Genomic DNA, 27,641 nt, shown 5'->3' on the forward strand with positions numbered 1-27,641 from the left:
CCAACAAGGCAGGCTCGGGCAATCTTGGATTTGTGTTTCTGGGTTTTTGCGGTATTTGCCCTGAGATAACCAGTTCTTCGCCTTGTCGTCTTCCCACTTGCATCAAGTCGACCGTCTTCTGGAGTAGCCTTATTTGCCGCCCTCTCTGCTCAATTGCCCAAGATGCTGTCCCGAAACTCTACCCGCGCTGCCCAGGTACGTTGTTCGCCGATCCTTCTTATCTTAGTCCCATCTCTTCGACTTCAACACCTGTCGCGTTTGTTTCTCGGCCGCCTGCTGACCCGTTTTCTGTCCAGCGCCTCCTCAGAGCCGCTGCCCAACCCCAGCAGCGCCTAAACCTCGCCCGCGGTTTTGCTAGCGTCAGCGACGCCCCGGCTCAGACGGTCCAGTCCGACATCTTCAAGCCCACCAAGTACGGGGGCAAGTACACCGTAACTCTAATCCCCGGCGATGGTATCGGTGCCGAAGTCGCCGACAGCGTCAAGACCATCTTCAAGGCCGACAATGTGCCCATCACGTGGGAGCAGATCGAGGTTTCGGGTCTCGACGACGCGAGCCCCACCGGTCGCACCGAGGAGAAGTTCCAGGAAGCCGTGGCCTCTCTCAGGCGAAACAAGCTTGGCCTGAAAGGTATCCTGCACACCCCCATCAGCCGCTCCGGCCACCAGAGCTTCAACGTGGCCATGCGCCAGGAGCTCGACATCTACGCCTCCATCTCGCTGGTCAAGAACATCCCCGGCCTGAAGACGCGCCATGAGAACATCGACCTCTGCATCATCCGTGAGAACACCGAGGGCGAGTACTCTGGGCTGGAGCATCAGAGCGTGCCCGGCGTCGTCGAGTCGCTCAAAATCATCACGCGCGCCAAGTCGGAGCGCATCGCCAAGTTCGCCTTCAGCTTCGCCCTGGCCAACAACCGCAAGAAGGTAACGTGCATCCACAAGGCCAACATCATGAAGCTGGCCGACGGTCTCTTCCGCGGCACCTTTCACCGTGTGGCCAAGGACTTCCCCCAGCTCGAGTGCAACGACATGATCGTCGACAACGCCTCGATGCAGTGCGTCGGCCGGCCGCAGCAGTTCGACGTCATGGTCATGCCCAACCTGTACGGCGGTATCCTGTCCAACATTGCCGCTGCCCTGGTTGGCGGCCCTGGCGTTGTCCCTGGATGCAACATGGGCCGCGACGTTGCCGTCTTCGAGCCCGGCTGCAGACACGTCGGTCTCGACATCAAGGGCAAGGACCAGGCCAACCCCACTGCCCTTCTCCTCAGTGGCACCATGCTGCTGCGTCACCTCGGTCTCGACGATCATGCCAACCGCATCTCCAACGCCGTTTACGACGTTATCGCCCGGGGGTAAGTGCATATTTACGTTCAATCTCAACACCGCAGATGCTAACTGTTCTGACAGCCAAGTCCGGACCCCCGACATGGGCGGCCAGGCCACCAACCAGGAGTTCACCCGCGCCATCCTCGAATCCATGGAGAAGGCTCTTTAATAAACCCGCCCACATCCCTAAACAAACATGATTCGCACGGCAAGTGTATATACCCGATTAGCGCCATGCCGCCATCAAGAAACGGTCTCGACCCGATGTAGAGTCTCCGGTTAGCGGTCTATCATACTCTACAACGCTGGACAGGTGGGTAGATGGGGTAGATGGGGCTACGGCATTGATCCTCATTAGACTGGACAAAAAGGGAGTGACGGGGAGCACAGCATGCGGCGGACTCTGTACTGTATGTGTATGCAAGATGGCGGCCGTAGGGGCAGACACTTATCTTTCCTATGTGTTGCCAGTTAATGATGTGAATGCAACTTGGTTATGAAGCAATTTCGAGTCTTCACTCTCCTTCTCAGCGATACAGTCTACAACCTCCATCATCCCCCACTCATTCCGGGCCTTCTTCCTGGAAAGTTCGGAGCGCCGCTCAGAAATATCAGACTACCGCTTCCCCACTTTTGGCTTCTTTCTCGGATTCACCGCGGACGACCGCCGGAGCTATCGGGGCTCGAGGTTTTGGAGCCGAGCCGGCTGACCCACTTCGGCCGGATGATGATGCCAAGACCGGCTTGAGATGCCTTGCTCAACCCCTCTTATCATGAGTGCGTGACAATGATTTCTCGATGAGGCTAACAACATTAGACATTACCACTCATGCATGCTTTGCTCATAATGGATTTCAAGACCAGAACAAGAGTGTGGAATAACTCAATGAACTATTAAAACCACATCGCGCGTTATCGAGCAGGTTCCCATCCAGAATTTTGAAACTACAACACCACGATGTTTGATCGTCCAACTCGGAGATGGTAAAAGACCTGATGGGAAATGGCCATATATGTGCTTGGTTGTTAATACATCTGAGGACTCAGAAAACAACTGAGCCATCAAACGTTCTCTCCCAAGCCGATGTCATGCACTTCAGAAACAAGTGACCTAGCTCGCGTGGAAACAACGTCCAGATTGGCCTTTGCAAGGACACATACTTCCTCAGCCCACCAACTCTTGATAGCCTAACCAAAGCGGTTAGAGTATCGCACCCAGTTGGAGACCAGGTAAGAGAGGCAGTGAGAGCCGACTGTTCCTCGTGTGGTAAACGAGAGGATGCCTGCGGCTGCATCGGGATATTACGTGCGTCCGGTGAGTAAATCGCTCTCGGCGTGAAGAAGTATCCCAGGATGTGTGTCCAGCTCTCCTCTGCTCGCATGAAGGGGATCCGAGTTGGCTGACGTGACAGTCAAGTTTAGCTGGCTTTGGGCCAGGTCCAGTGTCTACCATTAAGCAAGACGCCGAGGCCCTGCAGTCGCCCGCATAGACGGTGGTTGCTGTGGTTGGTCAGACCTGCATAGGGCTGACATCCAGTCCTGCTCGGGTTGGTTCCTCCAGCATCTCTGCTTCCGAACTGTCAGGGACCCTCACTGGATGGGAAGAAGCCACACCCCGAGTAATGCAGCACGCAGCAGCGCACCCCGCAGAGCTGTCAGAGCTGTGAGTGCGGGCGGCGACAGAAGAGGGGTATCGACATTGCATGCTCATGCTGCAACCCGTCAAATGAGCTAAGCCATCCCGTGCTGACGACAATGGCTCTCCATCGCCGAGCGAAGCTGGAAGCCCAGTTGCCCAGCCAATCCTGCGGACGGCCTGGGCCGCCCTCTCGCCGACCAGCTACGCCAGAACTGCAGACGCCAAAGAGGGGAAGACGACGCGGCGTCTCGCGTAAGTAGGAGTTCTTGGATGGCCTGTGTATAAAACGGATGGGCTCGCGATGCGTCTTTCCAGCATGGAGAACTTCCTACCTGAAGAATACCCAACCATCAGCACGTATCCCGTAAGTCGAACATAGAGACCAGAGTGAACATGAGCGGCAACATAGCCATTACCGGGATCCCGACAACCCCGGGCTCCGATGGTAGTCCTTCCACCCTTCCATGTTGTGTGCTCCTCTCAGCTGACGCCTGCTCTGAATAGGAGCCGTGCCGCTCCGCCGGGAGCTCCGGGATTTCCAAAGGAACTACCCCGATCAGTACAATCTGTACATCCTGGGCCTCAGATATATACAGGCCCAGGGTGTAAACGTGCCTACGTCGTACTATCAGATCGCCGGCATCCATGGCATGCCATACAAGCCCTGGAACGGCGTGGGCAGCATCACGAACTGGCAGAGCACCAGCGGGTTTGGAGGATACTGCACGCACTCATCCATCCTGTTTCTGACCTGGCACCGGCCGTACCTTGCACTCTATGAAGTTAGTCTCTCCTGTAGCACTGGCACCACATACTCCAGGTGCTGACTGTCCGCAGCAATCTCTGTACAACGCCGTCCAGGAGGTTGCAAAGCAATTCCCACAAGGCGCCCTTCGTGACCGGTATGTCGAAGCGGCCAAGACGTTCCGTTGCCCCTACTTCGACTGGGCGAGCCAACCGCCTCGTGGGACGGCGGTCTTCCCGACCGCGTTCACCTCGCCCAACGTTCAGGTCGTGGACGTCGACGGCAGAACCAAGTCCGTTCCCAACCCCCTGTACCGGTTCACTTTCCAGCCGCTGAACCTTCCCCCGGGAGACTTATCACGTCAGGTATGTTCCCTTAGTTCCCGTTCTGTATCCTGTCAACTCACACGCCATCCAGTGGAACCGCTTCCCAACGACTGTCCGGTACCCGAACCGGACGACGGGCCAGTCGCAGGACTCGCGCATCGCGCCGATCCTAGCCAACGAACTGGCGTCGCTGCGCAGCAACGTCGGCCTGTTGCTGCTGTCGTACACCAACTTTGACGCCTTCAGCTTCAACGCATGGGATCCCAGCACCAACCCGGGCGAGTTCGGCAGCGTGGAGGACGTGCACAACGAAATCCACGACCGCATCGGCGGCGGCGGACACATGTCGTCTCTGGAGGTGTCGTCGTATGATCCGTTTTTCTGGCTCCACCACTTGTAAGATCCCCGAGTGTGCAACAGGGGCAGAAGAAGATGCTGACTTACCGTGCCAGCAATATCGACCGCCTCTGGGCTATCTGGCAGGACCTCAACCCAGATAGCTACATGTCGCCCCGCCCGGCGCCATATTCAACGTTCAGTGCCACGGGCGGCGAGCCCCAAACGCAAGACACGCCCCTCGCACCCTTCTGGGACAAGTCCGGTAGCAAGTTCTGGACCTCGGCCCAGATCAAAGACACGGTAACGTTCGGATATGCCTACCCGGAGACGCAGAAGTGGCGTTTCCCGGACCCGCACGCGTATCGGGCAGAGATCCGGCGGGCGGTCACCGCACTGTACGGCACCAACGTGTTCGCAAACTTCGTGGCCAACGTTGCCCAGCGAAAGGAGGAGCATAACATTGCAGTGACCGCCCTGGCTGCCCACGCCAAGCCAGACGCCACGGCAGATGATAAACCGCCGGCATTGAACAAGCCCGTCTTTTCCGTCCCGCAGGCAGTCTTCGCAGCCGCCGCACTGGCCTCCAAGCCCGAGTCAGCCGAAGAAGAAGGCAAGTCACAGCGACCGTCAACCCTCAACCCCACCTGACCACTAACCCCCTTGCTCCCTCACCAGGCCCGATCCCCTCAAGCCTCAAACACCTCGCCCCAAACAACACCTACACCGAGTGGGTCGTCAACGTGCGTGCACAAAAGCACGGCCTGGGCGCCTCGTTCCGCCTGCTCGTCTTCCTCGGCGCCTTCAACGAAACCGACCCGTCGACCTGGGACACCGAGTTCAACTGCGTCGGGCGCGTGTCGGTGCTGGGGCGCGACCCGGCCGAGACGCAGTGCGCCAAGTGCGTCGGCGACGCCGCCAGCGAGCTGATGGTCTCGGGCACGGTGCCGCTAACGTCGGCGCTGCTGCAGGACATTGTCGAGGGCGAGGTGGCGAGCCTCGACGCGGAGCACGTGGTGCCGCATCTCAAGGAGAAGCTGGCGTGGAAGGTGACCATGTTTGACGGAGAGGAGCGCAACGTGTTGGAGGTGCCCGGGCTGAGGGTCAGTGTTGCGTCGACTAGGGTGACGATTGGCGAGGACGGGCTGCCGGATTATAGCGGAGAGTATACCGTGTGGCCGGAGATAACGGATGGCAAGCCTGCCGGGTTGAGAGAGGGAGAGCATGTGTAGACGATGGAGGGCGATGGAGGCGTAGAAACGGTGGCTGACGCGCAACATGAATTGCCGTTTTAGTCGTGGACAGGAACAGGCGGATGGCAAGGTCCGAAGAGATGGGTATCAAGATTTCCGCGAGAACGAGATGATAACAGAGGTATACGTGCTTTTTCGCCAGAGCCCCAACGCCTTCCCAGATGCATCCCTAGACGTGGAAAGGACAGAAACAGAAACCGCCAGGGATTGATCAAAACTGAATCCGACGTTTCCGCCCCGTATACTTGGAGGTCGCCTTGACAATCTTCCCCTTCCTTTCCATCTGCTCCTTCTTCTTGATGATCCATGCCTTGCTGCCTTTTTTGATCTCGCCCTTGCCGCTCTTCCCCTTCTTCCGGTTGTCCAGGACATCGACGTTGTCCATACCCTCAACAACGCCCGTGATGTCGCCGCCCTTATTGGCAACCGCGCTGCTCCCCACAGTCAAAACCAAGTACACCTTGACATTCTTTGTATCGGGGTCGTCCTCGAGCAGACCGGCGCCGAAGCCAGCCTTGACGGCGGCCGATGTAATCATCTGCTTCTGCAGGTCGTTCTTGGGGTAGAACTGGCAGACGGCCATGCCGCCGCGCTTTAACGACGCATAAAGCCCGTTGAAGAAGCGCGATAGCCTGCCGGCTGGTGATGTTTCGCTGTTTTCGGCGTTGCAAAGCCACTGGATGGCGCTAATGCTGATGGCGGCATCGAATGTGCCGGCGCGGAACGGCACGCCTTGCCCGATATCCGCAAGCAGAAGATCGCCCTCCACATCCCGTTGGAGCGCCACGTCCAGCATGGAGGCACTGATATCCATGCCTACCCAGACATGTGGTCCCCCTTCCTCTTCTGGCACTGACGAGAGAATCTCGCCTGAGAGACCGCTGCCGCAACCAATGTCGAGAATTAGACTTGGCGATTTTAGGTTGAGGAGCTCAAGTGCTCGCCTTGTCATGGAGGCCTGGATGTTCTGTATACGGGAGCTTGTCGTGTATTTCCGGGCCTCGACATCGTCGTAGTGGATATCGGCGGCGCTGCGCTAGTGTCAGTGGGTGTCAAGCTGGCGGGCTGGAGATGGAGAAGGGCACACGAACAGGGTATCCTCGGGACGTGACATGTTGGCGAGTAGTCGCTGAGTCTTACTATTGACGCGAATATGCCGAAAGAGGCAACTAGACTCTCAAATGGTTCGGGCCGCGTGAGCGCAGGCTTATTCGAGCTCCGTCCGCCGGGTCGAGGTTTTTCTTGAATCAGACAAGGTGGGGTACGATTCTTCGCTCGGCAACTCGGAAGCCCACTCGATGAGCAGTTTGTTCCGTGACTTTGGGTCAGGTAGGATACTACGGAGCGGCGTGTTGGCGAATGCCTTCAATTCACACCGCTTCGCAACCGAGAGCACTCTCCTCTTAAGAATCCCTCTTTAGGACGGAAACGACGACTGTGGGCGATAAGCTCGTTATCTTATCTCATTGGGATCAACAATCAGCCGAATCCGACCTTCACTTCACTGCCCCACCATCCACCTCCAGTCCGGTGGACGAGGGAGAATGGAGCTCCGCGAAAGGACGTCATTCCTAGTCTCGCAGCATCGAGCTCCCATTCTAGCTGTTGCCAAGACGCAACTGCCCCTGGATGCGAACATCAAATCAATTGGCCACGGTGACAGCTTCGCGACAGCGTCCACGTTTCCTTTCAGTCAACCTCGCATGACCTGGCAGAGTTCTTCTGATTTTCTTTTTTTGATTTGATACACGTCAATATGTGGATTCTGCCTCTTGTTGGCTATCTCGGCTCCATCGTGGGCTTCTGCTTCATGACGCTGGCCATAGGTGAGTACTGTTCCCTGCCTCCTTCTGCGCCGCGAGTGTTAACCATTGGGCTCTCGGTGTGCAGCGTCTGGGCTATACTACCTGTCTGAAATTGTCGAAGAACACACGGTCATCGCCAAGCGCTTCCTCACGAAACTGATCTACTCCATCATGGTCCTGCAGTTGTTGCTCTGCATCGTTGACCGGTTCCCCGTCCTCCTGACAACCCTGGGCATCTTCTCGCACTTCGTCTATCTCGGCAATATGCGGCGGTTCCCGTTTGTCAAGCTAACGGACCCTCTATTCCTGACCTCGTGCGGTGGGTGGCACTACCCTGCCCTAAATGGTTTGGGCAACAGCTGACGGCGGTCTCTAGTGCTCGTCCTTGTAAACCACTACGTCTGGTTCAAACACTTTTCCCACCACCAGGAGCGTGCCTACCAGAATATGGCCTCATACTACGACAGACCCGATGACATGCCCTCGTTCACCGAGATCGCCTCCTACTTTGGCCTATGTGTCTGGCTCGTGCCCTTCTCGCTGTTTGTCAGTCTATCGGCGAGCGACAACATTCTCCCAACAATGGGCAGCGAGCCGTCACCATCTGGGACCGGGGGTATGGTTGACACTGGCGCCGCAAGAAGACGCGGCCAGGGAATGGCGAAGGCATTGGTAGACAGTATACGCGGTGCTATTGGCGCAGGGAGTTCTATGGTTGGGTGGAAGAAGCCCGAGGATCGGCTATGAGTTGCAAATATTCCATTGGCAGCATTATCGCACAGCGGGCGTTTGGATGGTTTGGAAAAAGCTGTTTATTTCTGGCTGAGGTTCAAGTAAGCGTTCATCGCAACACAGTGCCATTGGCTGGCTCGCCCTTCTGCTCCGGACACAATGCTAACCAGAGGCCTATTCAGATGCATCGCTACTGTACATTGTCATGATACCCGCTGATAACACCCAGCGCTGAATTGTCCTACCGTTTCTTCCACTCACACCACAAGACGTGACCTTTCATCTTCCACCGTCACTTAGCTTTTTATTGATCTCAGCCAGCTCCGCCTGGGCAGCAGCCACCCTCGTCTGCGCCTGCTCCGGCTCACTGATCTTGTCCCTATTCCGTCTTACCTGCTCGTAAAACTCGGACGCCTGGCTCACGTTGCGCTCCGTCAGGCCTGCACCACCGCTACTCTCCCTTCTGGCTGAAGAAGAGGAGCCAGCCCCTGACCCCGAATCGGCGCTTGAGCCCGAGCCGTATGCTCTAGCGGTAACTGACCCGCCACCGCCAGGCTCCTCCCTCCTGGCCGGCCCGGAAGAATCGACGGTCGCCGCCACGCTGGACCAGTCCTGCGCCGATGAGCCGTCCTCATGCCTACGACGCCCGGCCGAGGATTCGGCACGGCTACCCCAGGCTGCACCGGGTGAGGCGAACTCTCTGGAGGCTGATGTTTGCCCCCGCGGGGAGCTGTGGGTGTTGCGCGTTCGGGTCATATTGCTGGGCAGTTTAGTCGTGGGAGCGCTACGGGGAGTGTCGGAGCTGTTGAGAAGCGGAACCGAATCGGTTCTTGCTGTCTCGTGTGCCTCGCGTGCTCTGTTAGCCGTGGAGAAAGTCCCGCTGCTCATCGCCCGGCACGACTCGAGTTGATAGAGGCTTTCCTCTGCACGTTCGATGCGTCGACGGTTCCTACTTGGGTTGATACTGTAGTGCTGCTCGCTGCTGCCAGCCTCGCTGGGGACGTAGGAGACGTCGGAAGAGGTAGATGTGCTGCTGATCAGGAGCCAAGAGCTGTCGTCGGATGTGGTCGATGGGGGGTTGCTGTTGGCTGATGACATATCCTGTTTCACGGTTGTGGAGAACCCCTCGGTATCGTTTTGGAGTCGTTGCGGCCGAAGGATATTTCCTTTTTCGAACCGACGCCGGAAACCTTCGAGCAGCGAGGGGTAAGCGGAACCGCCCCTTTATATCTTTCACTTCTCACAGCGTCCTCCGTCTTTGGATGAGTGTTCCTTGCTGCGCTCCGTCTTGGCATGACCGGTCCGTGTTTGCCGGTGTCACCTCCCAGGCTTTCCACACAGTTCGTTGACGTGGTCCGGACGGAAAGCTGCAGGCTTGGTGTTATGTTGGTCAAGTTGTGGTAGCAAACCGACAAGCCGCTGGAGCTCTGGCCCTGCCATGGGCTTCTTTGATGAGGTGTTTTCTCCACCGCTGCGTGGGCTTCGGGAGAGTAGGTCTGGCGCACGACCAGACATTGCTGGGACATGGACCCTGTGAGACGGACCAGTCGGGCGTTTTCTCCGTCGTGGCGGTTGATGTCTGGTCTGTGTCTACGCGAGGCATGCTGTGCTCTTTGCGTTAGCGATCTTCCTTTCAGCTCCATGCCTCATTAGCCCAACTCTAGATCTGGACAGGACCTCCGAGGAGGTAGCCCGGTGCTTGGAAAGCGTTCTGCCCGCTCGCCTCAATTTGCAAGCCGTGATGTGCTAAGCCTCCAGTATTACTGTGTTAGTCTAACTTAGCATGCTGAGGAACCACTAGTCCTGGAGTGACAAGCTAGAACAAGCAACCTTCACCAATGTCAAGAGAACTCTATTCATCTAATGACATGGCTGTGAGCAATTCATCATGCTGCTACAAACACACCCGATGTCATCATCAAACTATTGCTGAGATGACAAACAACTGAGTCAAAAAAAACTTACCATCTATTGCCATTAGTCATGGTAGTCACCTATATGCCTTGTCTAATACCCAGAAACATCCGGTCACGTCTAGAACGTGGAAGCGACCAGGAACGGCTAACCGGGCTAAGACTCCAGTGACTCGGGACAATGTGACACAGCCCAAGCTCACTCGTAGCTTTGCGCTTCCGTCCTCGAATAGGAAGCTGCAGGACTCCCTCCCGCGCAACGTAAACCGCGGGTTCTTGGATTCTAGGCTTGGTGCCTGTGAGATCAAGATCCGGCAAGAAGCCTGTCGCAATCCATCCCCGTGCTAGCACGCATATCCGAGGACCGGGAAGTCGGAAAGGAGCTTGGTCAGCCAGCACAGACACCTGCCCAACTGGGCACCTTACCATATCATTGGACGTCTGTGTTCTAGGAGCGGAGGTCTTGGATGAATGAACCAATACACCCCTAACTACAGTACTTTGTTAACCCCCATGGCTGCTTGCAAGGTTGGTTAGAACGTGTCCCTGCAAATCCTGGTACGCCGCATGCCAAGGTTAAGTGGCTATGCTCTGCGTATCTAGGCGGCTGATGCAGTATCACCTGTCGAATCTTACACTTTGAGGCTTTGCGCTCAGAGCAGCTGTTTGATCTCCACCTCACGTGAGCAACCTCTCTGGACACAAACCCCGAATTGCTGACTGGATTCGCAACCGGAACTGCCAAAGCAGACTCCCGCTCACCGGATGCAAATGGTATGCAGCCGGCAGCATGAGCCTAGTGCCGTCACGACATGGCAGTAAAGGCACACGGGATTATTGGTATCTCTTGATCTCTACAAATGCGGGCAACTCTAGTTGTATCTTTCTGCTTACAAAGACGATTCGTGTCGTGGTTGAGAAAGGCGAGTGTGGACAGAGAAAATCCAAGAATTGGCAGCTCTAAGAGTTTGGGAAACCGCCAGCGTGCCATTTTCTTGGGCGAGGCTTCTTCCCCATCTCCTACTTCCGAAGGCAGCATTCCAGCGGTTCTGAGCAGTTCCTTGAGATTTGACAGAAGGGCGACGCGAGGGTGTTGTTGGCTCGACCCTTTTGAGTTTGAATTTTGAAAGGGTTTTTCATGGGCATCACCAAATCACTTCAGGCAGCGAGTTGGTGTTTTATTCATCTTCATTTTTTTTCTCTTTTCCGCCTTTATCGTTTTATCCCTCATTAAAATTGTTAGTCTTTCCTTCTTGTTCTTCTTCCTTTGCTTCTCTCTAGATGATGGGGCGTACTTGCGGAGGCGATGCCCGGGAACGTTCTTATGGGCGAATCGAAGGTCACTGCTAACGTTAACTGCCCAACAACCCTAACCCCCTACCTACAATCTGTCCATCACCCAGTTGGCAGTTGCTCCTTCCCTCTCGAGGACCGATTCACTAATGCACCGGACGTACGGATGTAGCCAAACTCCTTCTCTCAAACATCATGTTCTTGTGTCTGAGCAAAAGGAAATACTGTCAAAAGTATTACGACACTCTGATTGGGTGTCGTTTGCCCATCATCAGAATCGAACTGATCGCCTCTTCATTACTAGTGAAGCGCTCTACCGATGAGCTAGACGGGCTTCTTTTTGTTGAAGTCGGGAATTGAGTACTCCTTTATGAAATTAGAAAACATGCCATTTTGCGCGTGTTCGGTGTGTCTCTGCATACCCAATGGACCTCTGGATGAATCAGGGATGTGGCAGGGACATGGTTGTGCTCGACTCGCCCAGCGGTATAGGTGGACAGCGACTGAGGCATACTCGCAAGTTGCTCCGTCACGATGTTATTTCTCTGTTGGATGTTCATTTTTTTATTACATGAGCGGCAATCCCCCAAAGCGTGTTGGTCTCCGAGACTCTGACCCTTTTCCAGCAGACAGCATTGACAGTGCCTCTTGAGCCTTCGACGTACCAAAAGCCCGCTGCGGCAGACTGGCGGAGAGAGAAAGGACATACCGGGTGTGGGGTGGGCAATGGGCGTCACAAGCTCCACCAGGTCTGCCTGGCTGCTGACCATGTGGCCTTGGGGTGCGGCGCTGTTCATTGTGTTCAATATTTTCAGCCGTTGAACCAGCCTAGTCCGCTACAACACAATGATGCTGTGTTCGGCTGTCGCGTGGTAGTCGTCCCGGGACTGAAGACCAAAGTCCCCTGCATCCGTGCCTGGTGATGTCTCAGTGTATGCGTAACTCGAGACTTTGTGGTTACGACAACCCCACTCACAGCCAGGAAGTGTCACAGTTTGGTTGGTCTTTGATGTTGTTGACTGGCACAGAGTTGAGAAAGACGCGGAGCCACAAAAGCAAGGCAGCAGTGAGCGAAGGCGGTCAACAATGATTATACACATGGACGGATTGTACATACTGTGACTCAAGCACTGCAATGTGCCTTGTGTTAGATGTAGAAGTTGGAGGCTGCTGAAAGTCACACTTAACTAAGAGCTGTCTTTTTACATGACACGTTTAGGACAAATGTCTTCCCATGGGCCCCGAGCAGAGATCTGAGATACCTACGAATGTGTTTGATCCTGCAGGGTGTCCACAGGAAAGGAGTAAGGGAGAACAGAATAGACGTAAGAGAGGGAAAAGGAAGGAAGGGAGGAAGGGAGGAAGGGAGGAAGGGAGGAAGGGAGCGGAGTGCCGCGAACGAGGATGGAGAAGGACAGAAAGGAAAAGGAAACGGAAATGACGAAAAGCAGCGTATGGTTTGTGCCTCAAAGCCCATATGTTGCCAGTCAGTGGAAGTCGGGCACTCTTAGAAGCACAAAAACAGGATTGTATAATACCTAGGTAGTCTTGATTCGCAAAGCCGAAGGACATGTGACTGCTTCAATGCTTGGGGCAACGGCGGCTCGGGGCCTTGGCCGAACAAACACCCCCCTCCCCCAGATTGAACGAAATGACACCCATCAAATAGTCTACGTGATATATAAGTCGCAAGCCTCAGAAATAATGCGATGTTCCTGTATCCCCGACCATTACCGAGTCCTACCCCCACCGGGAACTCCCGTTCCAACGAACGCCTCACACAGCCTCATTAGTCTTCAGGGACATGGCAGACAGTTGCGGCAGAAGAAACAAGAATAAGAAGGAAGATAAGAAGGAACAAAGCAGATAACAACATAGCCTTTATCCTGGGTATCTGAGCCCTCTTGGGGCAACCGATATTCGCTGTTCATAAAGCAATGGAAAACAGTTATGACTTGAGATCGGAAGGAAGGGAAACCAAAGCCTTCCCACAGATACCTAAATTCCCCAGACCCTCAAAGAGAACCACCCCGAATGACGCGCACGTTGGCCATCCGCGACATAGTAGGCAATTCCCTGCTCTCCGGGGCACTGCCCTGGCGGCTGCGGAAGCGAGGCAGAGTCCCCTGCGTGCCGGGGTCGTCGCCGAGACGGCGGCGGCGGCGAGAGCCTCCGAAAAAGCCACGCCACCCGCCGCGTCTCAGCACGCGGACCTCGTCGGTCAGGATGGGCCAACTGGTCGCCGCGAAGATTATGGCGTTCCACAGCCCCTGCAGCGGCAAGACCACGGCACCGGCCAGGTTGAGCGGGTAGCTCGTCCGGGTTGGGTACATGAGCGAGTAGACGCGGTTGATGCTGCTCGGCGTCCAGGTGACGAGGATGGAGATGGCGAAGACGAACGATGTACGGAGGTACGCCAGCTTGATGGGGTCGAGGTTGGCGAGCTTGATCCGAAACTTGTTCCAGATCTGAGCCAGCTTGTTTAGGAGGCCTGGCTTCTTGTGCTCCTGAATGTGGCGTCCAGTCGAGGAAATGGTGGAGGTCGTGACGAATGGCTTGTCATGGTGAGCTCTGCTTGTCGGGGAGACCGGCTCGATGTCGTCAGGCGAGCCCCAGGGGGCGTGAGGTCCGGTGGACGATGGCTTGTGCAGGACAGGCGCTATGGACCCGGCCGGAGTTGAAGGCGGTGTCTGACTGCCTGAGGACTCTGCTGTGACTTGCACCTCGGTCGTCACGGTTCCGTAGCTTGCCTGTGCCTAACATGAGAACATCAGTTTGTGATCCAATATACAACATAGGGAGAATATGGAATGGTATGGCAGTAGCCAAGACGTAGGGATGAAGGAGCACAAAAAGCGCACCTTTTCCGTAGAGTCAAGCGCACCGCCACAGATATCTCTCGGGCTCGCTTGGTCGCTGAGGGTCAGGTTTCGAAGCTGGCTGCGATGTCGGAAGACACGAACACCAACTGCCCCGTAGATAACAGCGGACAGCAGAATGCACGTCCAGATTGGCAGATAATATGTAAAAATGCGCAGTTGGTTGTACTTGTCGTTGATCCAGCACCATAACTAAGAGGGAAACCATCAGCATTAAACAGCCAAGGTAGAGTGCCGGACAATGGGCATCATGGGTGAACTTACTGTCGCATCGCCGTAGATGCGCTGGCCGTTGGGCGCGTAAAAGAGACAGATGAATGCAGGAACCGCGGGTATACCAAAGCAGACGAGGCAGTAAACCCAAAGATACTGGCGGAAGCTGTTTGGAGAGTAGCTCATGAAGAACACCACGTAGACATTTACTGCCATGGCAAACGACCACCAAGGGTCCGACTGCATGAACCTGAATTGACCAGTTAGCAGGAGTAAATATTCTCCCATGGATCGCGGCCGGGACTCACATCTCCAAAAGGAAAGCCTGGGTTTGGCACAAAACCGATTCCTCGCCAGCCAGGATGCCACTATAGCCGATGAGGCATGCGATGCTGGCTCCGACATTGGCGATAGAGGCGAAGAAAATGAAGGTGTTCGGGACCGTACGGACTCGCCTGAAGAGACCATAGGCGACAAAGATGAGGCACACGCAGGTGAGGCTGATGGAGGCGCCCAGTCTCTCAATGTGCTGGAGAGTGTCGCGCTCTGCAGGTGTGAGGTTCATGTCGCTGCTCCCTCTTGGAACGAGTATCGAAGGTTCCATAACTAACGGCTTGGAGGGAGAAGGGAGAACGGCCAAAGGGCATGGATGAGACTCTTCACGATGCCGCTGCAACGGCATGAAGTTCTCAACCATCGAAACTCAATGACGTTTTGGTGACCGACTCTTTGGTGGTATTGTTGGAGTTGTGAAGCGGTTGAAGATGGTCGATGCCTGATGAGGCCTGCGCTGTACCAACACCCTCTCGCCGGAGGGCAAGCCCGGCAAAGATTTTCAAATTTTTTGCAAAATCCAACCTGGCCGAGATTCACAATTACCAGCGATGGGGGTCTTATTTTGTGAGACAAGGTATAGAGTGTTCGGTTGGTGGTCTGGCGGGGGGATGCGATCGGTCGGTGCAGCGTGGCAGCCCCGGTCACCGCGGATGCAGCCAGATGCCGAACCGTGAATCCAAGAGAGTTTGGCGAGGAACGAATGACTCAAAGGATAATGCGCAAACTCGAAGATGGCGCTGTCGAAACTCTCCTCTGGTTCTGGCATGTGAGTGTAGCACCTGCGCGCCACCTGTAGGGGAGCAAACCAGGCCGTTGTGAGCAAACCGTTCAAGTTCCCGTCAGACCTCGATGGGATGAAATGAATGATCATGCCATGGCCAAATCCCGTCGGTGGATCCCAAGGGCAGGTGAACACATTGGCGAGATGCAAGCCAGTGCTTACACAGTCGTCGTCAGTGAGCTGGCTTCGGCTCAGTTGTGGTGACCCCAACGGCACGCAAGGACTTGTCGGTTGGTCGTCTGCCACATCGGCCTTGTGGCTGTTTCTGTTTCCCGTCCGAAGTGGGCTTGTAACGCCCGAGTCCTCCTGTAACTCAATGCACTCCACCCTCTGGTCCGCCACTGAGACAAGACTGCGAGAGCGAGGGTCAACGGTCTATATTGCCTGTGTGACTTGAGTCGCTGTTTGAAGTACCTGATTGGGCGTTTGCAGTGCCACGACATGGCCGTCTCTCCTGGCAGCTGCAGCTTGAGGTTGGGATGCTCCAGCAAGATACTGAGGCAGATGCCAGATCGCTGGGACCAGCAGCTGACCGGGCTTCTGCTGGGCTGTTGGACATGTCATCGACGTGTCAATCATGCAGGCGTGCACGGAGGATGCCAGCCTAGCTGCAGTTTTAGGGGCTCGAAATAGGCGCATCTGAGATCCGTGGCTGAGACACAAGATCCAAGGTCTGTTTGTTTGCGGCGTCCTTGGCGGCATGGCCTTCCACGAGAAACGGCTGTGCGAGACGCGACTGGCGGACAGCAAACACACAAATACCGCACACGCAGGTACCTTGCGCCTCAGCCGTCGACCGTTGGAAGAGAACGGCCGGAATAGTACACTGTTGCTAGACTGGTAATTGCAGCGGATGTCTCGGTTGTGAAAGCCAGTACTCACAGGACAAGCCCGTTCTCAAGAGGCGCGGTCCGAGTCGCCAACATCCGCCCGAATCTCGCCATGTTGAGGAAAGGCACAGAGGTTTGAAAACGGGAAGCCGTCATTTGTACAATGCAGCTTCCCAATTTCTCTAGCGGCGTCTAGCCTGTGAGAGTACACCTCCTTGCCGTGCCACCGTACTTTCAAACTTTCAGTCCTTGTCAGTGCCAGGGCAAGGCAGCGAGAGCACCTGCAGTGGACAAGCTGCCACGGACCGTACCTGCCATTCCAGGTTCTCTGGTTAGATGATAACCTGCACAGTTCCTTCCATTGCACACTTCCAAGATGTCAACGTCAACCGTGGGATCCAGGGATGCGAGGATTGTTGCATAAAAGAAGGAACGGCAGCCAGCCTCCAGAAATGTTTGGTCGCTGCTCGTCTTCGGATCTGGCTCGGAAGCACCCGATTCCTGGTCATGTCTCTCGCTTATCGGTTACGTGCAGCTGATGTGTGCATGGAGTGGCAAACAAGATCCCGATTGGGCCTGACATGTCGACGATATGTGCGACTTGGCTTGCCGGCCCAGCTGATGTCTGCGTCCATGTCTCTCACGGCTTGAGACTCGGCGCCTCCTTGCAGGCAGGCTATTGAAAGCAACCAACCGTTAGATTATAGCCCCCACGCAACTCCGGGCAGCAAGCAAGACATCAATGACAATGGGGTGCATCATTCGAGTCCTGCTCTTGGCCCGACAGTCGGTCCTTGGCATGCCGCAAGCCACTCCCTCAATGCAGGCACGTGGAGCGGTACGACGTTGTGGCCGTCTCGCAGTTCAAATTCACTGTTGGCGATCCTTGTACATGTGCATACATAGCGGTATGTGGTGTCCTTCTGTCCCAAAGGATCCCCATCCGCTGTTTCAAGGATGATCTCGGAATGGCCAACGGTTGCCTCCATACCTGTGGCACAATGCACCTCGTGTCTGACAGACGTGAGCCGGCCTCTCGCCAGTCTCGTTCCTGCATTCGGTGTTACCTTCGAAAAGACCTGCCAAAATCCAGTTAAAACAATCTCTGGTGTGATGCCCTGAGTATGTCGGGCAAGGAACCTTACCCTGTTACTTACGCCGGCTCGCGTCCATACGTGTAAGTTGTGTAACTATATCCGGCTAGGACGGCAAGCCTTTGACGTTGCTGAGCTGTTCGTCCTACCTTCCTGTCAACCGCGCTCTCGCGTCAACAGTTGGCTCCTTGACCAGCAATAGAGCCTTGAATAGTGCTGCGCTTTTTGTTATAAGAACTGGGGACTCCGCTTTAAACGGCTTTCTGGTTGATTTGCATGAGCCAAAAGATTCCCCGTTGAAATGAGCCATGGGTGAGCGATCCCAGGAGCAGGTCCAGGGGGTCAACCATCAGACAAGAAAATGCCACATGCAAAAGGGGGCTGCCGGGATCAAGGAGGACCAGATGTGCTGTCCGTGCCGGCTTGCCTGGGACTCAACCGGATTACGGTACACGTATATGTACTCTTCGAGGCCTCGAAACCGCCGAAAACGGACAACAAGAAGGGTAATCAGGGTATCTAGTACCAACATGGGGGCTTGGGACTTGTTACCGACTGTATACCCCGTCGATCTTGTAATCCTTCTTTGGCCCCTTGACCGTGTACGCCAAACCCCAGTCCCGCAGGTTGACGGCCTTGAAGTTGAACAGGTACCTGACGTCGTAAAAGTCGTCAATGCACAAGTGGCCTGCGGTCGCCTCCCAGCCCTTCCCGTCCTCTCCGTCCTGCTTGCCGCTCTTTGGCACCACGAAGTCGACCTCGTGGAAGAGGTAGTCGGCCCTATTCTGATCATCCGTCTTGACAAACCACACGCTCACCTTGTCCTTTTCCTCGCTGTAGCGCCAGACGTACCGCCGAGTAGCACGGAAGGTCAGCCCGTTTGTGGCTCTGAAGTCGCCCTCCTCGATGTAGAGGTACTCCAGCCCGGGATCGCCGTCCTTGTTGAGGCGGTCAAACTCTGACTCGCGTCCATCTCGTGTCCCGTCCCTGAGGAGGAACTTGGCAGTCCCGGTGAAGTGCCCACTGGGGTGACTGGGAAGCTTGCTGATCAGGTCGCGCTCGAGCTTCCACTCGCCGAGGAGGGAGCGGAACACCGCTCTCGCCACGAACTTGGCTAAAGTCACGCCAGCCCAGGCCGTGGTTTCGGTTTGTTTGAGAGACTTGGCAACTTGCGCTTGCTGAAACTCGGTCAGTGTTTTGCTTGGGTACCGAGCCGGCGTCAGAATATTCATCTCCTTGTCTGCGGGCGGCAGCCGGGGCATCTTGCCCGGGTGCGGAACGCGCTCCACTCCCAGCGCTGCCGCGAACTCTTGCATAAGCCAAGCGTAGTCGCCCATCGGAAACTGAGACGCCCGCGGATCAGAGCGGAGGCCGACAGTCCGCTCAATAGAAGTATCCGTGCTCAAAGCCTCCTTCAATGCTGGGGGTAAAGAAGGCGCGGACGGCCCACCCGATGCCCAAAGGGTTGCGAGAAAGCGAGCCTGCATCTCCATGATGCCCCAGTAGGGCGAGCGGTAGAAGCCAACAAAGCCAAGGTTTGCGACCCGGGGATGGTATGTGCCGTGAAAAGCTAGCGCAACGGTGTTGTTCAGGTCGGACTGTTTCAAAGACAACGTCTCTTGAATCGGCTCAGGAAGGAACGAGATGGACGAGGAGGCTTCAAAGCCTGTTGCGAGCACCACCGCAGCAACGTCGCTGATCTGCTCGCCAGATGGCGACATCATCGCCACACGGCCCGAGAGAGACTCCAGTTTGCCGCGGGACACGGAGATGAGGCCGGAGCGGACAAAATCCATGTAATTGTCGCTAACGGCAAGGTACGGAGGATTGTCGGTATCCGCAGCGGAAACCGTAATCGCTGGTGAGAAAATGGATTGGTTGGTCCCGAGGGCGGTTTGGTAGAGGGAATGGGTAATCTTAGCTGCTTCCAGCGAGATGTGCCCTTGAGAATTCGTCAGGGGGTGGACTCTATTGGAGAGGTTGTATGAGCTCAGGTCGAGTGGTAGGAATGGGGGGGCAGATGCTGTAGGCTGCTTCTTTGTTAGTGAGAGCTGAATGTGGGGTGGTGGGTAATATCTACCTTCGGAGACGTGTGCAATGGGATCACCCAGACCGGCTGCTGGATGAGGTGGTGTACGCTGTACTTCTCCGGATTGGGAATCGGGCTTGGTCCTGGGGAATGAACCGCGGAGGAAAGATGCGAGGCGATTGTGCCTGCAATCTCGACACCAGACATCTGGCCGCCAACAACCAAGATCTTGCCCCCTGGCCCACTATGTTTCCCGAGGAGGCGTTCGAGGTCGCGGTACTGGCTGCTGTGTATGACTGGAATTTCATGGTCTCCGTGAGCCAGAGATGGCAGTGCTGGCCTGCCAAAAAAACCAGACGCGACTATTAGGTAGTCAAAGACGTCTTCCTTCACCTCTCCCTCGAGAGAGCACGTCTTCACCCGCCAGCCGGATTTTAAGCCATCCGTGGCAAGAGGCTCAGCAGTTTTGACGCAGGTTCCTAGTCTGAGCTTTGCCTCAGAGCAGTATGCTTGGAGGTAGCGGTCAAGATATTGGCCAACCTGCCATGCCCGGGGCAACTGGGGAGAGTCCTCGGGCCAAGCCAAGTCACTGAACTGGACCGTGTGCTTGCTCTGGTTGGCTAGCATGCGAGGATGGAGAAGGCCGGTGCTGTCGTCTTTGTGCGAGGGCCAGAGGCCGCCAATCCGAGTCTGGGAGTCAAACAAGGTCACATCGAAGGTATTGGGCGCATCGTGGAGCAGCGACTTGGCAGCCACGAGGCCAGAGGGTCCGGCGCCTGGCAGCTGTCAGCATATATGCGAGGAAAATAGCCAGAGCATAATGCATGAGTCAGGAGGAGTTGGGGAGTATTGGAAGGGTTGGAGGGGAGAGCGGGTGACTGAGGAACTCCGTTGCCAGCTCAGCGTGGAGCCACTCACCAACGATGCACACCTTCTTCGGCATGGCGGTTGATGACATTCGTTCCGACCGGCTGAGGGCCGAAATCCGTCCGGACTGGGCTGTCGGCCACGCCCCCGTTCGGACGGTCAACGGAAAGCGGGGCCGGGACAGTATGGCAACAAGAGCCGAGCGAGTCACCCGACCCGTGTGTGGATCGAACTTGGACTCGAATGAAGGAGAGTGAGCACCAGGAAAATCCCTCAGTTGGGTTTGCAACGCGAGGAATCAGCAAGTAGGAAGTTCAGCAAGGACTGCAGTGTCCCGCACATAGTTGTCTTTCGCAAAATCAGCGGTTGCCGCTGCTGTGCTGCTGGGAAAAAGGGAATCGAGGACGGTTGGACTCGGAGATCGGATTTCATGAAAGCCTTGGCAATTCGGAGCCCAAAACCGGGCTGCAGTGGGAAAGCTCCGATTCGTTCATCTGCGAAGGTTGTGGGTCCCGCTTATGCTTTCTCTTCAGTTCACTGCACTGCGATTGTCCTCGCATCACTTGTGTTCTGATAGTATGATTCCCACCTCAACCTGGACTCGCCTCTCAACGCCGGCCTGTGTCACTGCTTGGTAGCACATTTACAACTACGAGCCAGGCCGCAAGTCTACCACGTCAGCGTCCATCTCCTCCAAGGTCATTTTTGTCGGCCCTGCACAAGGTACCTATGCGGCGCTATGCCCTTGCTCGACACGCGCTCCGAGCCCATGGCTTCCCTCGCCAGACGGTGAATACTATCCGTGCAGTCGTCCATGAGCTGCTGAAGCACCGGGAGCTGTACCTGTGTGTGCGTCCTGCAACATCCCCCATCGAGATCGCTCCGGCATCCTGCAGGCTCTTCGACTGCATTGGAAATTCTCCGAATCGCTGCAGCATGACCTTGCTTCGCCCTGCCAGGACACAGGAGAAGGAAAGTCGCGCCAGCTAATAACAACAACATGACAGTACCACCTCTCGAGCTGAGCCAGGGGCCGATTAGCTTGGCTCGGCGCTCTAGGCACAGCGGCCACAGAAGCGTTGGCGAAGATCTTCCCGGCTTGGCAGGCACTCACCGACGACAGCCCAAGAAATTACTTCAGCCTCAGCTGAATCGATAAGACTGCCGAAGTGCATTCAATCGGTTTGCAATTCATCCCCTCTTCCCAGAAGCCAAAATATACCAGGATTTCAGGCATGTTGCTCCTCTAGGGGAAGCAAGGGGCCGTGCGACAAATTCAAGACCTCCTCGGGTGACACGGATACCTGCAGAACGATACGTATCAGTGGTCGCCCTGTTCCCTCCATCCATGCCAGTGCGCCTCTGGCCTTCGTTCAGCTTGCGGATGCTCCAAGCACGACCCAGTTTGCGGAGTATCGGCACAGATTTCAGCAAGACCCCGTCGCTCGGCCCCGGGCCTCGTTCAATCCTTCATCTGCCAGGGGCCAATTTGATCGATAGGTAGATCGGATCCGCTTTGACGGTAACACTGACGATGTCTGGCAGCCGCGCACGCCTAAGGCAGTTTCCGGAGGAGTGGCCACGTTGTTGTACAGCAAAAGACTGTTGGTGGAGCAGTGCCCTCGACAAAGTGGTTGATGGATGGTCAGCCACTTGAAAGCGTGCAGCGACATCACCTTCCTCGCAACAAGGCCTCGAGGCGGCTGAACTTTGTTCGGGGTCACCGGAGATGGCATGCCCTATTGGATTCGTCGTGCAACGGAACATGGTTGCATCGACAGGTTTCTTTCCGTCAAGGCTTGGGCTGGCCAGCATCCTTCCGCCCGTGAATATCCAGTGACGCGCGACATCGATGGCGAATGCAACTCAGCCCGGGCGTGCATGCCCTTGTGGGCTGGCCAAACCTTAAACCGGACCGACATCTGTTGCTTTGACCATACGGTTGGTAGACTGTACTTGACAAGTGTACCTGGTGACTCTTTGTCCCCCAGGGATCAAGTAATTATCGCCCCCGGCAAGCCCAAGGGCACAGCGGTGTAGGAATAATAATTATCGCCCCTTTACCTCCGACAGGGGCCAGCACATGTCTAGTACTCCATTGTGTAAGGCACCGTACAGAGTAGTCACACCTAGGGATTTCAAGTTTCTGCAACAACTGGCCACCTGGTAGGACTCGGGATTTCAGTGGTACGATCTCATGGGATGGTTTGCTGAGGAGGTGAACTGAAACACGATGACGCCAATAACGAGCGGGGACGACGGCAACCAATGCTCGCTATTCTGGACTTCGACGACTCATTCTGGAATGCCCGTCTTCTCACCCCCTGCCCCTGACCCCCGATGCATTTCGATGCAGATCTGGTCGTCTGCGGGGACCTCACGAGGGTTCCGGAGCCACGGCACCATATCGACCCAAGACCCCCCGTGTTCAAGGGCCCGACCAACACCTAGTACAACTCTATTTTCTTCGTTACTGTCTGTTACCGCTATGGCGCAGCCCGTTAGGCTACGACCGGGCTGGCAACATGCTTGCGCCTGAGACGGAGTGTGAGCTCCCTGTCGATGTTGAAGGATCGTCCAGGTTCATTGGCCGCCCCTGACGACGATATGCCGTACAGGAAGTTTGGTATTTCAGCTGGCCGCGCAATTCTGATGGGGGACTCAATGCCTGCGCCAGCAGATCAATTGGAGCGCACTGCCATCTTTCATTCAGACGGTCGTGCTCGATGTTTGCGGGTTCCCTGCGGTGATGCTCGCTGGAGAAACACAGACGGGCGGCAGGGGGAGGGTGATACGGTCCGGCCGGGGGCATGCGCGCGGGTTGCAGCATCATACATACTTATAACCTGCCCCAGCAGGATTAGCTTCCTCCGCATTTCTCCTCCCCCGGCCTGCATCTGCTTGTTCCTCATGACAAGTGTCGCAGCCCAGGGTCCTCGACAAACCATCGTTCTCGTCCAATTGCGTGGTGGCGATCATCCCCTCAACACCAAGCCCGCTGACGCAGCCACGCTGCGATTGGCAAGCTTTTTCCCTCGTTGCAAAGTATCATTTCCCGGATTAGATCTGGTCAATAATATCCCGCAAGCTGGCCGGCAGCGTTCTCTTATTCAGCACATTGGCTTGCGTCTTGCTCACCTGCATTTCGCAGCGAAAACAACCGCTGGACGGCTGCTGCGGATGACGGGGCTTGGGAAAACCAGCTTCCACCAAATTCTCCCATCTGCAAAATTGGTAGGTTGGATGGCCGAGAATCTTGCAACCGGTTTACCTTCCCTCTCTCTGCCGGGACATTTATTAAGTCGGGCTGCTGCCCCCTCCTAATATCTCGCGGGATCAGACACATCCCCGGCTCATTACCGTTCCATTCTCTTCCACACCATCACGGGTATATTTCCATCAAGGAATAATTGGGCGGCCGTCGATGCCCGCTGGGGTTGTTACGTATTGGTTGTTCAACTCCGGTCGGCTGATGCAGAATTTCCGCCCAAGCTTTCCACCTTCTCAATTCTAAGAGACGATTCGACATCGACGTAATCAACATGAACAGCCTGAGCGACAAGGAAAAGGCATCGAGCGATGCTAATCGCAGTCACGACGAGGACGGGGACATGCCACGGGACCCAGACGCACATCTCTCGGAAGAGGAGAAAGCGGAGGTCGTAGGTGATCCGCCCATCTCTGGGTTTATGAAGCCTCGTCACCATCTCGCAGAAACACTGACAAGTACATCGCAGGACCGACGGCTTGTCTGGAAGCTGGACTGGATGCTCATTCCATGGGTAATCATTAACCTTTCTGCTGAGGTCCGCCTTTCAGCTTGGAGGATATGGCTGACTGTGATCCACCAGCTTTGCTTTCTCTACCTCCTGGCGTTCCTTGACCGAACCAACATCGGCAACGCAAAAATCGCCGGCTTGTCGAGGGACCTGAACCTCACCACGACATCTTACAACGCGACCCTCACCATATTTTTCGTATCCTACGCCGTGTTTGAGCCGCTTACCAACATTCTCCTCAAAAGACTCCGCCCTTCCATCTTCATACCCATCATAATGTAAGCAACATTTACATTGTTCCCATACCTCGCAGATGTTGTAATATTGAGAGTATGTCACTCATTCATGTCCAACACCATCGCAGGATCCTGTGGGGCGCCAGCATGCTCGGCATGGGCTTTGTCCACAACTGGTCGGGACTCATGGCCGCCCGCTGGTTCCTCGGGCTGACCGAGGCCGGCCTCTTTCCGGGCGTCAACTATTACCTCTCGTGCTGGTACAAGCGCTCCGAATTTGGCCTGCGCGCTGCCATTTTCTTCTCGGCCGCCGCCATCTCGGGCTCCTTTGGCGGCCTGCTCGCCGCCGCCATCGAGAACATGGACGGCGTCGGCAACCTCCCCGGCTGGTCGTGGATCTTCATCCTCGAGGGCCTGCTGACCATGGTCGTCGGTGTCGCGTCCTTCTGGATGGTACACGACTTCCCTGACGAGGCCAAGTTCCTGTCTGACGACGACCGCGCCCGCGTGATCCGCCGGCTCAAGCTCGACCAGCAGTCGTCGGCCGAACACGAGTCGTTCCAGATGAGCTACTTTTGGCAGGCTATGCGCGACTGGAAGATGTGGCTGGGCATGGTCATCTACATGGGCTGCGACATGCCGCTGTACGCCTTCTCCCTCTTTTTGCCCACCATCATCTCCAACCTGGGCTGGAACACGAGCGTCGTGCGGTCGCAGCTCATGTCGGTGCCGCCCTACGCCGCGGCCGCCCTGCTGACCGTCGTCATCGGCGTGGTCGCCGACCGGACGCGGGCGCGCGGCCTGTGCAACATCCTGGTCTCGGTGCTCGCCGTTGCCGGCTTTGCCATGCTGCTCGGTACCGACAACTCGGCCGTGCAGTACGCGGGCACCTTCCTCGCTGCGCTCGGCATCTACCCGTGCATCTCCAATACCATCAGCTGGGTGGCCAACAACGTCGAGGGCGTCTACAAGCGCGGCGTCGTGCTGGGTTTTGTCATCGGCTGGGGCAACCTCAACGGCATCGTGAGCAGCAACGTCTACTTTGATAGCCCGCGCTTTTCCCAGGGGCATAGCGTCATGATAGGCTACCTGGCTGTGTGCCTGTTTGGAGGGTCGGTGGTCATGTCGCTGTTGCTGAGGCGGGAGAATGCGAAGCGAAGGAGAGGTGGGCGGGATTACTGGGTGCAAGGGCTGACCGAGAAGGAGATTGAGAAGCTAGGGGATCAGAGGCCGGATTTTGTGTATACGGTTTGAGGATGGTTTGGGGTTTCTCGTTAGCGTGGGGGAGTGTGTGCCCCTGCCTGCCACTGAAGCGCTGGGTTTGGGCGAAGGTTTTCCGCGCCAGGGAGAGCATGGTCATTCGGGGGAACATCACTATATGCAATTCGCATGGTTAGATCTGTCGAGAGAGGTCTTTGAGTGGATTCTCTAGGTATTTCATCTGTCCATGTATCTATTGACTCTAGCCTTACAGAGGCTCTTCTCGCGGTATACTTTGAAAAAGATGCTGGATTAACTAACTGTGGTGACTTCAGTGAGTAGTCCTTTCCAATGTGAGGAAAGCTCTTTTGTTCTTTCAGGCAACTAAGAATTCCCTGCTGCCACAAATTGCTCCGCCCATACCTTATTCCTTGTTTTCATCCTCCCGAATTGGTAAGGAAAAGGGGGAATGGTTGACTCCAGTAACACAGTATCTCAGTCTCTTACCATGCTATACGGTCACAATGCTGGCTCCATGGCGTTCCCACTATTTTCTCCCTGCATTGTCTGTTTCCCTTCGTCTTCCTGATGGAGCGGATCGTTTACCTTGGTTGAAGTTGGTTCCGTACCGCAGCTTCTGACATGTCGACGAACTGGGAAAACATTAGGTGCCCCGGAATATCAACAGCCAAGGCAACATTGTTTGAGATGTGTGCAAATTGCAAGAAGTCATGTGCCACGCCAGCCATGCGTGTTTCATACAGGAAAATGGATCACGACCTTCGCGGTTGTCGGACAGTCCTGAAGGGCGTACGCATTATTTGTCTAGAACCGAACCGATTGGACGACGCGGTAACCCGTCGCTCTCAAGTCCGAGTCTCAGATCTTGCGGGCTCTTTCGCCAGCGCTTGGGACAGAGTTTCGCTCGGCCGAGTACACAGCAGACCGGGCCGTTGGAGACCGGTTTGAAGGGCTGCGGATTTATAGCCTGCGCCCCAGGCAACGGCATTCTGGCTCGGACTGGTGGCAGCACAGCTTCAGTCGCCTTTCGATTGATCCAGTGCCCACATTTGCCCTCGCTTGCTCATGACCCGTTTCCTCATGATTTAAGCCGTTGCAGAATTCAGCACTAATTGAAGCGCACCTTCAATGACGAAATTGACATCGTGTTTACGCATGGAACAGTGAGGAAGGAGCGAGAGCTTCATTTACTGGTTCAATCCTCCCGAGTTTCTCGGGGAGCGATTGGTCGCCACAGCAATCCCTTGTGGCTTGGCGTGACACACACACCGTGTTCAGAAGCTTCGCTTCTCAGTTACTGGGGTGAACACCACAGTCAGGGTGTTTTATAGAGCTCCAACCTACCCAGATGTCAGATCCAACAGCCTACAGGGTAAACCATACTCTCGTGGCACGGGAAGACGCTGCTGACTCGGGCGTCCCTCTGAGTGCCGGCTGTGTCAAATGATGACACCAGGTAGTAGCGAATCTGTCCGGGCAGCTTGAGCCTCCGCTCTTGCCATCCTGCCAGTGCCTGACACATCTTACCCGACTTCCGTCTCGGGGATGCTGGCCGTCGGTTTCCTGGACAGGGCCTGATTTGCCCAAGTGATCGTTATTCACACGCTCTTGACGTCACGCTGGGATATGCGTAACGCGCCGGGGTTTCCTTTCCTCAAGGGTCTCGCATAATCTCGAACATGGTATGGCAGAAACGCAGCAGCGGGCACAACGAGGCATCTTTGTCTGACGGGTGATACCGTAGCACGATTGGGGACAGGATCGTGATCCCGTGCATCAGTGACATGCTGCAGCAGCCGGGCAATACAATGAGGCGATGGGCAGAACGATGCGGCAGATTGATGGGTCCTGCGTTTTTGTACGAGGTGCCAGCTGTGGGCAGCCTACGGTCTTCTCTCTCTTGCTGTCCTGTTTGGGTTTGTTGTCGTACTGAGCTCTCGGGGGCGCCCCGTTTTGCGCTGTGTCACAGTGACGTCTGCGTCCAGTTCGCACCATGGCAGGTT

At 55.8% G+C, this 27,641-nt stretch overlaps 9 protein-coding genes and 1 non-coding gene across 10 annotated transcripts; 5 read left to right on the forward strand and 5 right to left on the reverse strand.

The window, feature by feature from the left end:
• Window positions 1–13: 13 nt before the first annotated feature.
• N657DRAFT_639630 (mitochondrial isocitrate dehydrogenase [NAD] subunit 1-like protein) lies at window positions 14–1,837 on the forward strand. The gene is made up of 3 exons (XM_062791806.1): window positions 14–195; window positions 297–1,357; window positions 1,413–1,837. Exons 1-3 carry the CDS (start codon window positions 163–165, stop codon window positions 1,498–1,500), a joined length of 1,182 nt encoding a protein of 393 aa, XP_062652850.1. The 5' UTR covers window positions 14–162; the 3' UTR covers window positions 1,501–1,837.
• Window positions 1,838–3,356: 1,519 nt separating this feature from the next.
• On the forward strand, window positions 3,357–5,800 carry N657DRAFT_660547 (Monophenol monooxygenase). Its single transcript, XM_062795052.1, has 6 exons — window positions 3,357–3,418; window positions 3,475–3,752; window positions 3,808–4,080; window positions 4,133–4,437; window positions 4,494–4,990; window positions 5,056–5,800. Exons 1-6 carry the CDS (start codon window positions 3,364–3,366, stop codon window positions 5,607–5,609), a joined length of 1,962 nt encoding a protein of 653 aa, XP_062652851.1. The 5' UTR covers window positions 3,357–3,363; the 3' UTR covers window positions 5,610–5,800.
• Window positions 5,801–5,841: 41 nt separating this feature from the next.
• Window positions 5,842–6,744, reverse strand: N657DRAFT_561503 (S-adenosyl-L-methionine-dependent methyltransferase; the record flags this gene model as incomplete). Its single annotated transcript, XM_062788064.1, has 2 exons — window positions 5,842–6,661; window positions 6,722–6,744. The coding sequence occupies 2 exons, from the start codon at window positions 6,742–6,744 to the stop codon at window positions 5,842–5,844; spliced, it is 843 nt and encodes a 280-aa protein (XP_062652852.1).
• A 226-nt stretch (window positions 6,745–6,970) lies between these two features.
• Window positions 6,971–8,503, forward strand: N657DRAFT_660548 (DUF396-domain-containing protein). Its single transcript, XM_062795053.1, has 4 exons — window positions 6,971–7,456; window positions 7,521–7,754; window positions 7,812–8,268; window positions 8,350–8,503. The coding sequence occupies exons 1-3, from the start codon at window positions 7,387–7,389 to the stop codon at window positions 8,180–8,182; spliced, it is 675 nt and encodes a 224-aa protein (XP_062652853.1). The 5' UTR covers window positions 6,971–7,386; the 3' UTR covers window positions 8,183–8,268; window positions 8,350–8,503.
• N657DRAFT_676761 (uncharacterized protein) lies at window positions 8,447–9,265 on the reverse strand (the record flags this gene model as incomplete). The annotated part of the gene is made up of 1 exon (XM_062795922.1): window positions 8,447–9,265. The coding sequence occupies one exon, from the start codon at window positions 9,263–9,265 to the stop codon at window positions 8,447–8,449; it is 819 nt and encodes a 272-aa protein (XP_062652854.1).
• A 2,370-nt stretch (window positions 9,266–11,635) lies between these two features.
• N657DRAFT_t16 lies at window positions 11,636–11,707 on the reverse strand. The gene has a single exon. It is a non-coding gene; the product is annotated as a tRNA-Thr (tRNA).
• Window positions 11,708–12,913: 1,206 nt separating this feature from the next.
• N657DRAFT_609085 (family A G protein-coupled receptor-like protein) lies at window positions 12,914–15,552 on the reverse strand. Its single transcript, XM_062790292.1, has 4 exons — window positions 14,774–15,552; window positions 14,517–14,715; window positions 14,235–14,444; window positions 12,914–14,129 (listed from the first exon to the last, which is right to left on the reverse strand). The coding sequence occupies exons 1-4, from the start codon at window positions 15,160–15,162 to the stop codon at window positions 13,389–13,391; spliced, it is 1,539 nt and encodes a 512-aa protein (XP_062652855.1). The 5' UTR covers window positions 15,163–15,552; the 3' UTR covers window positions 12,914–13,388.
• A 2,502-nt stretch (window positions 15,553–18,054) lies between these two features.
• On the reverse strand, window positions 18,055–20,478 carry N657DRAFT_652581 (uncharacterized protein; the record flags this gene model as incomplete). The annotated part of the gene is made up of 3 exons (XM_062794314.1): window positions 18,055–19,536; window positions 19,587–20,311; window positions 20,454–20,478. The coding sequence occupies 3 exons, from the start codon at window positions 20,476–20,478 to the stop codon at window positions 18,055–18,057; spliced, it is 2,232 nt and encodes a 743-aa protein (XP_062652856.1).
• A 2,113-nt stretch (window positions 20,479–22,591) lies between these two features.
• N657DRAFT_53107 (uncharacterized protein) lies at window positions 22,592–23,912 on the forward strand. The gene has a single exon (XM_062787725.1). It carries the CDS (start codon window positions 22,965–22,967, stop codon window positions 23,724–23,726), a length of 762 nt encoding a protein of 253 aa, XP_062652857.1. The 5' UTR covers window positions 22,592–22,964; the 3' UTR covers window positions 23,727–23,912.
• A 32-nt stretch (window positions 23,913–23,944) lies between these two features.
• Window positions 23,945–25,671, forward strand: N657DRAFT_561909 (MFS general substrate transporter; the record flags this gene model as incomplete). Its single annotated transcript, XM_062788092.1, has 4 exons — window positions 23,945–24,064; window positions 24,140–24,184; window positions 24,254–24,459; window positions 24,546–25,671. The coding sequence occupies 4 exons, from the start codon at window positions 23,945–23,947 to the stop codon at window positions 25,669–25,671; spliced, it is 1,497 nt and encodes a 498-aa protein (XP_062652858.1).
• Between the last annotated feature and the right edge of the window lie 1,970 nt (window positions 25,672–27,641).

Source organism: Parathielavia appendiculata (genome assembly GCF_033297405.1).
Source record: "Parathielavia appendiculata strain CBS 731.68 unplaced genomic scaffold N657scaffold_1, whole genome shotgun sequence".
Lineage (NCBI taxonomy): Eukaryota > Fungi > Ascomycota > Sordariomycetes > Sordariales > Chaetomiaceae > Parathielavia > Parathielavia appendiculata.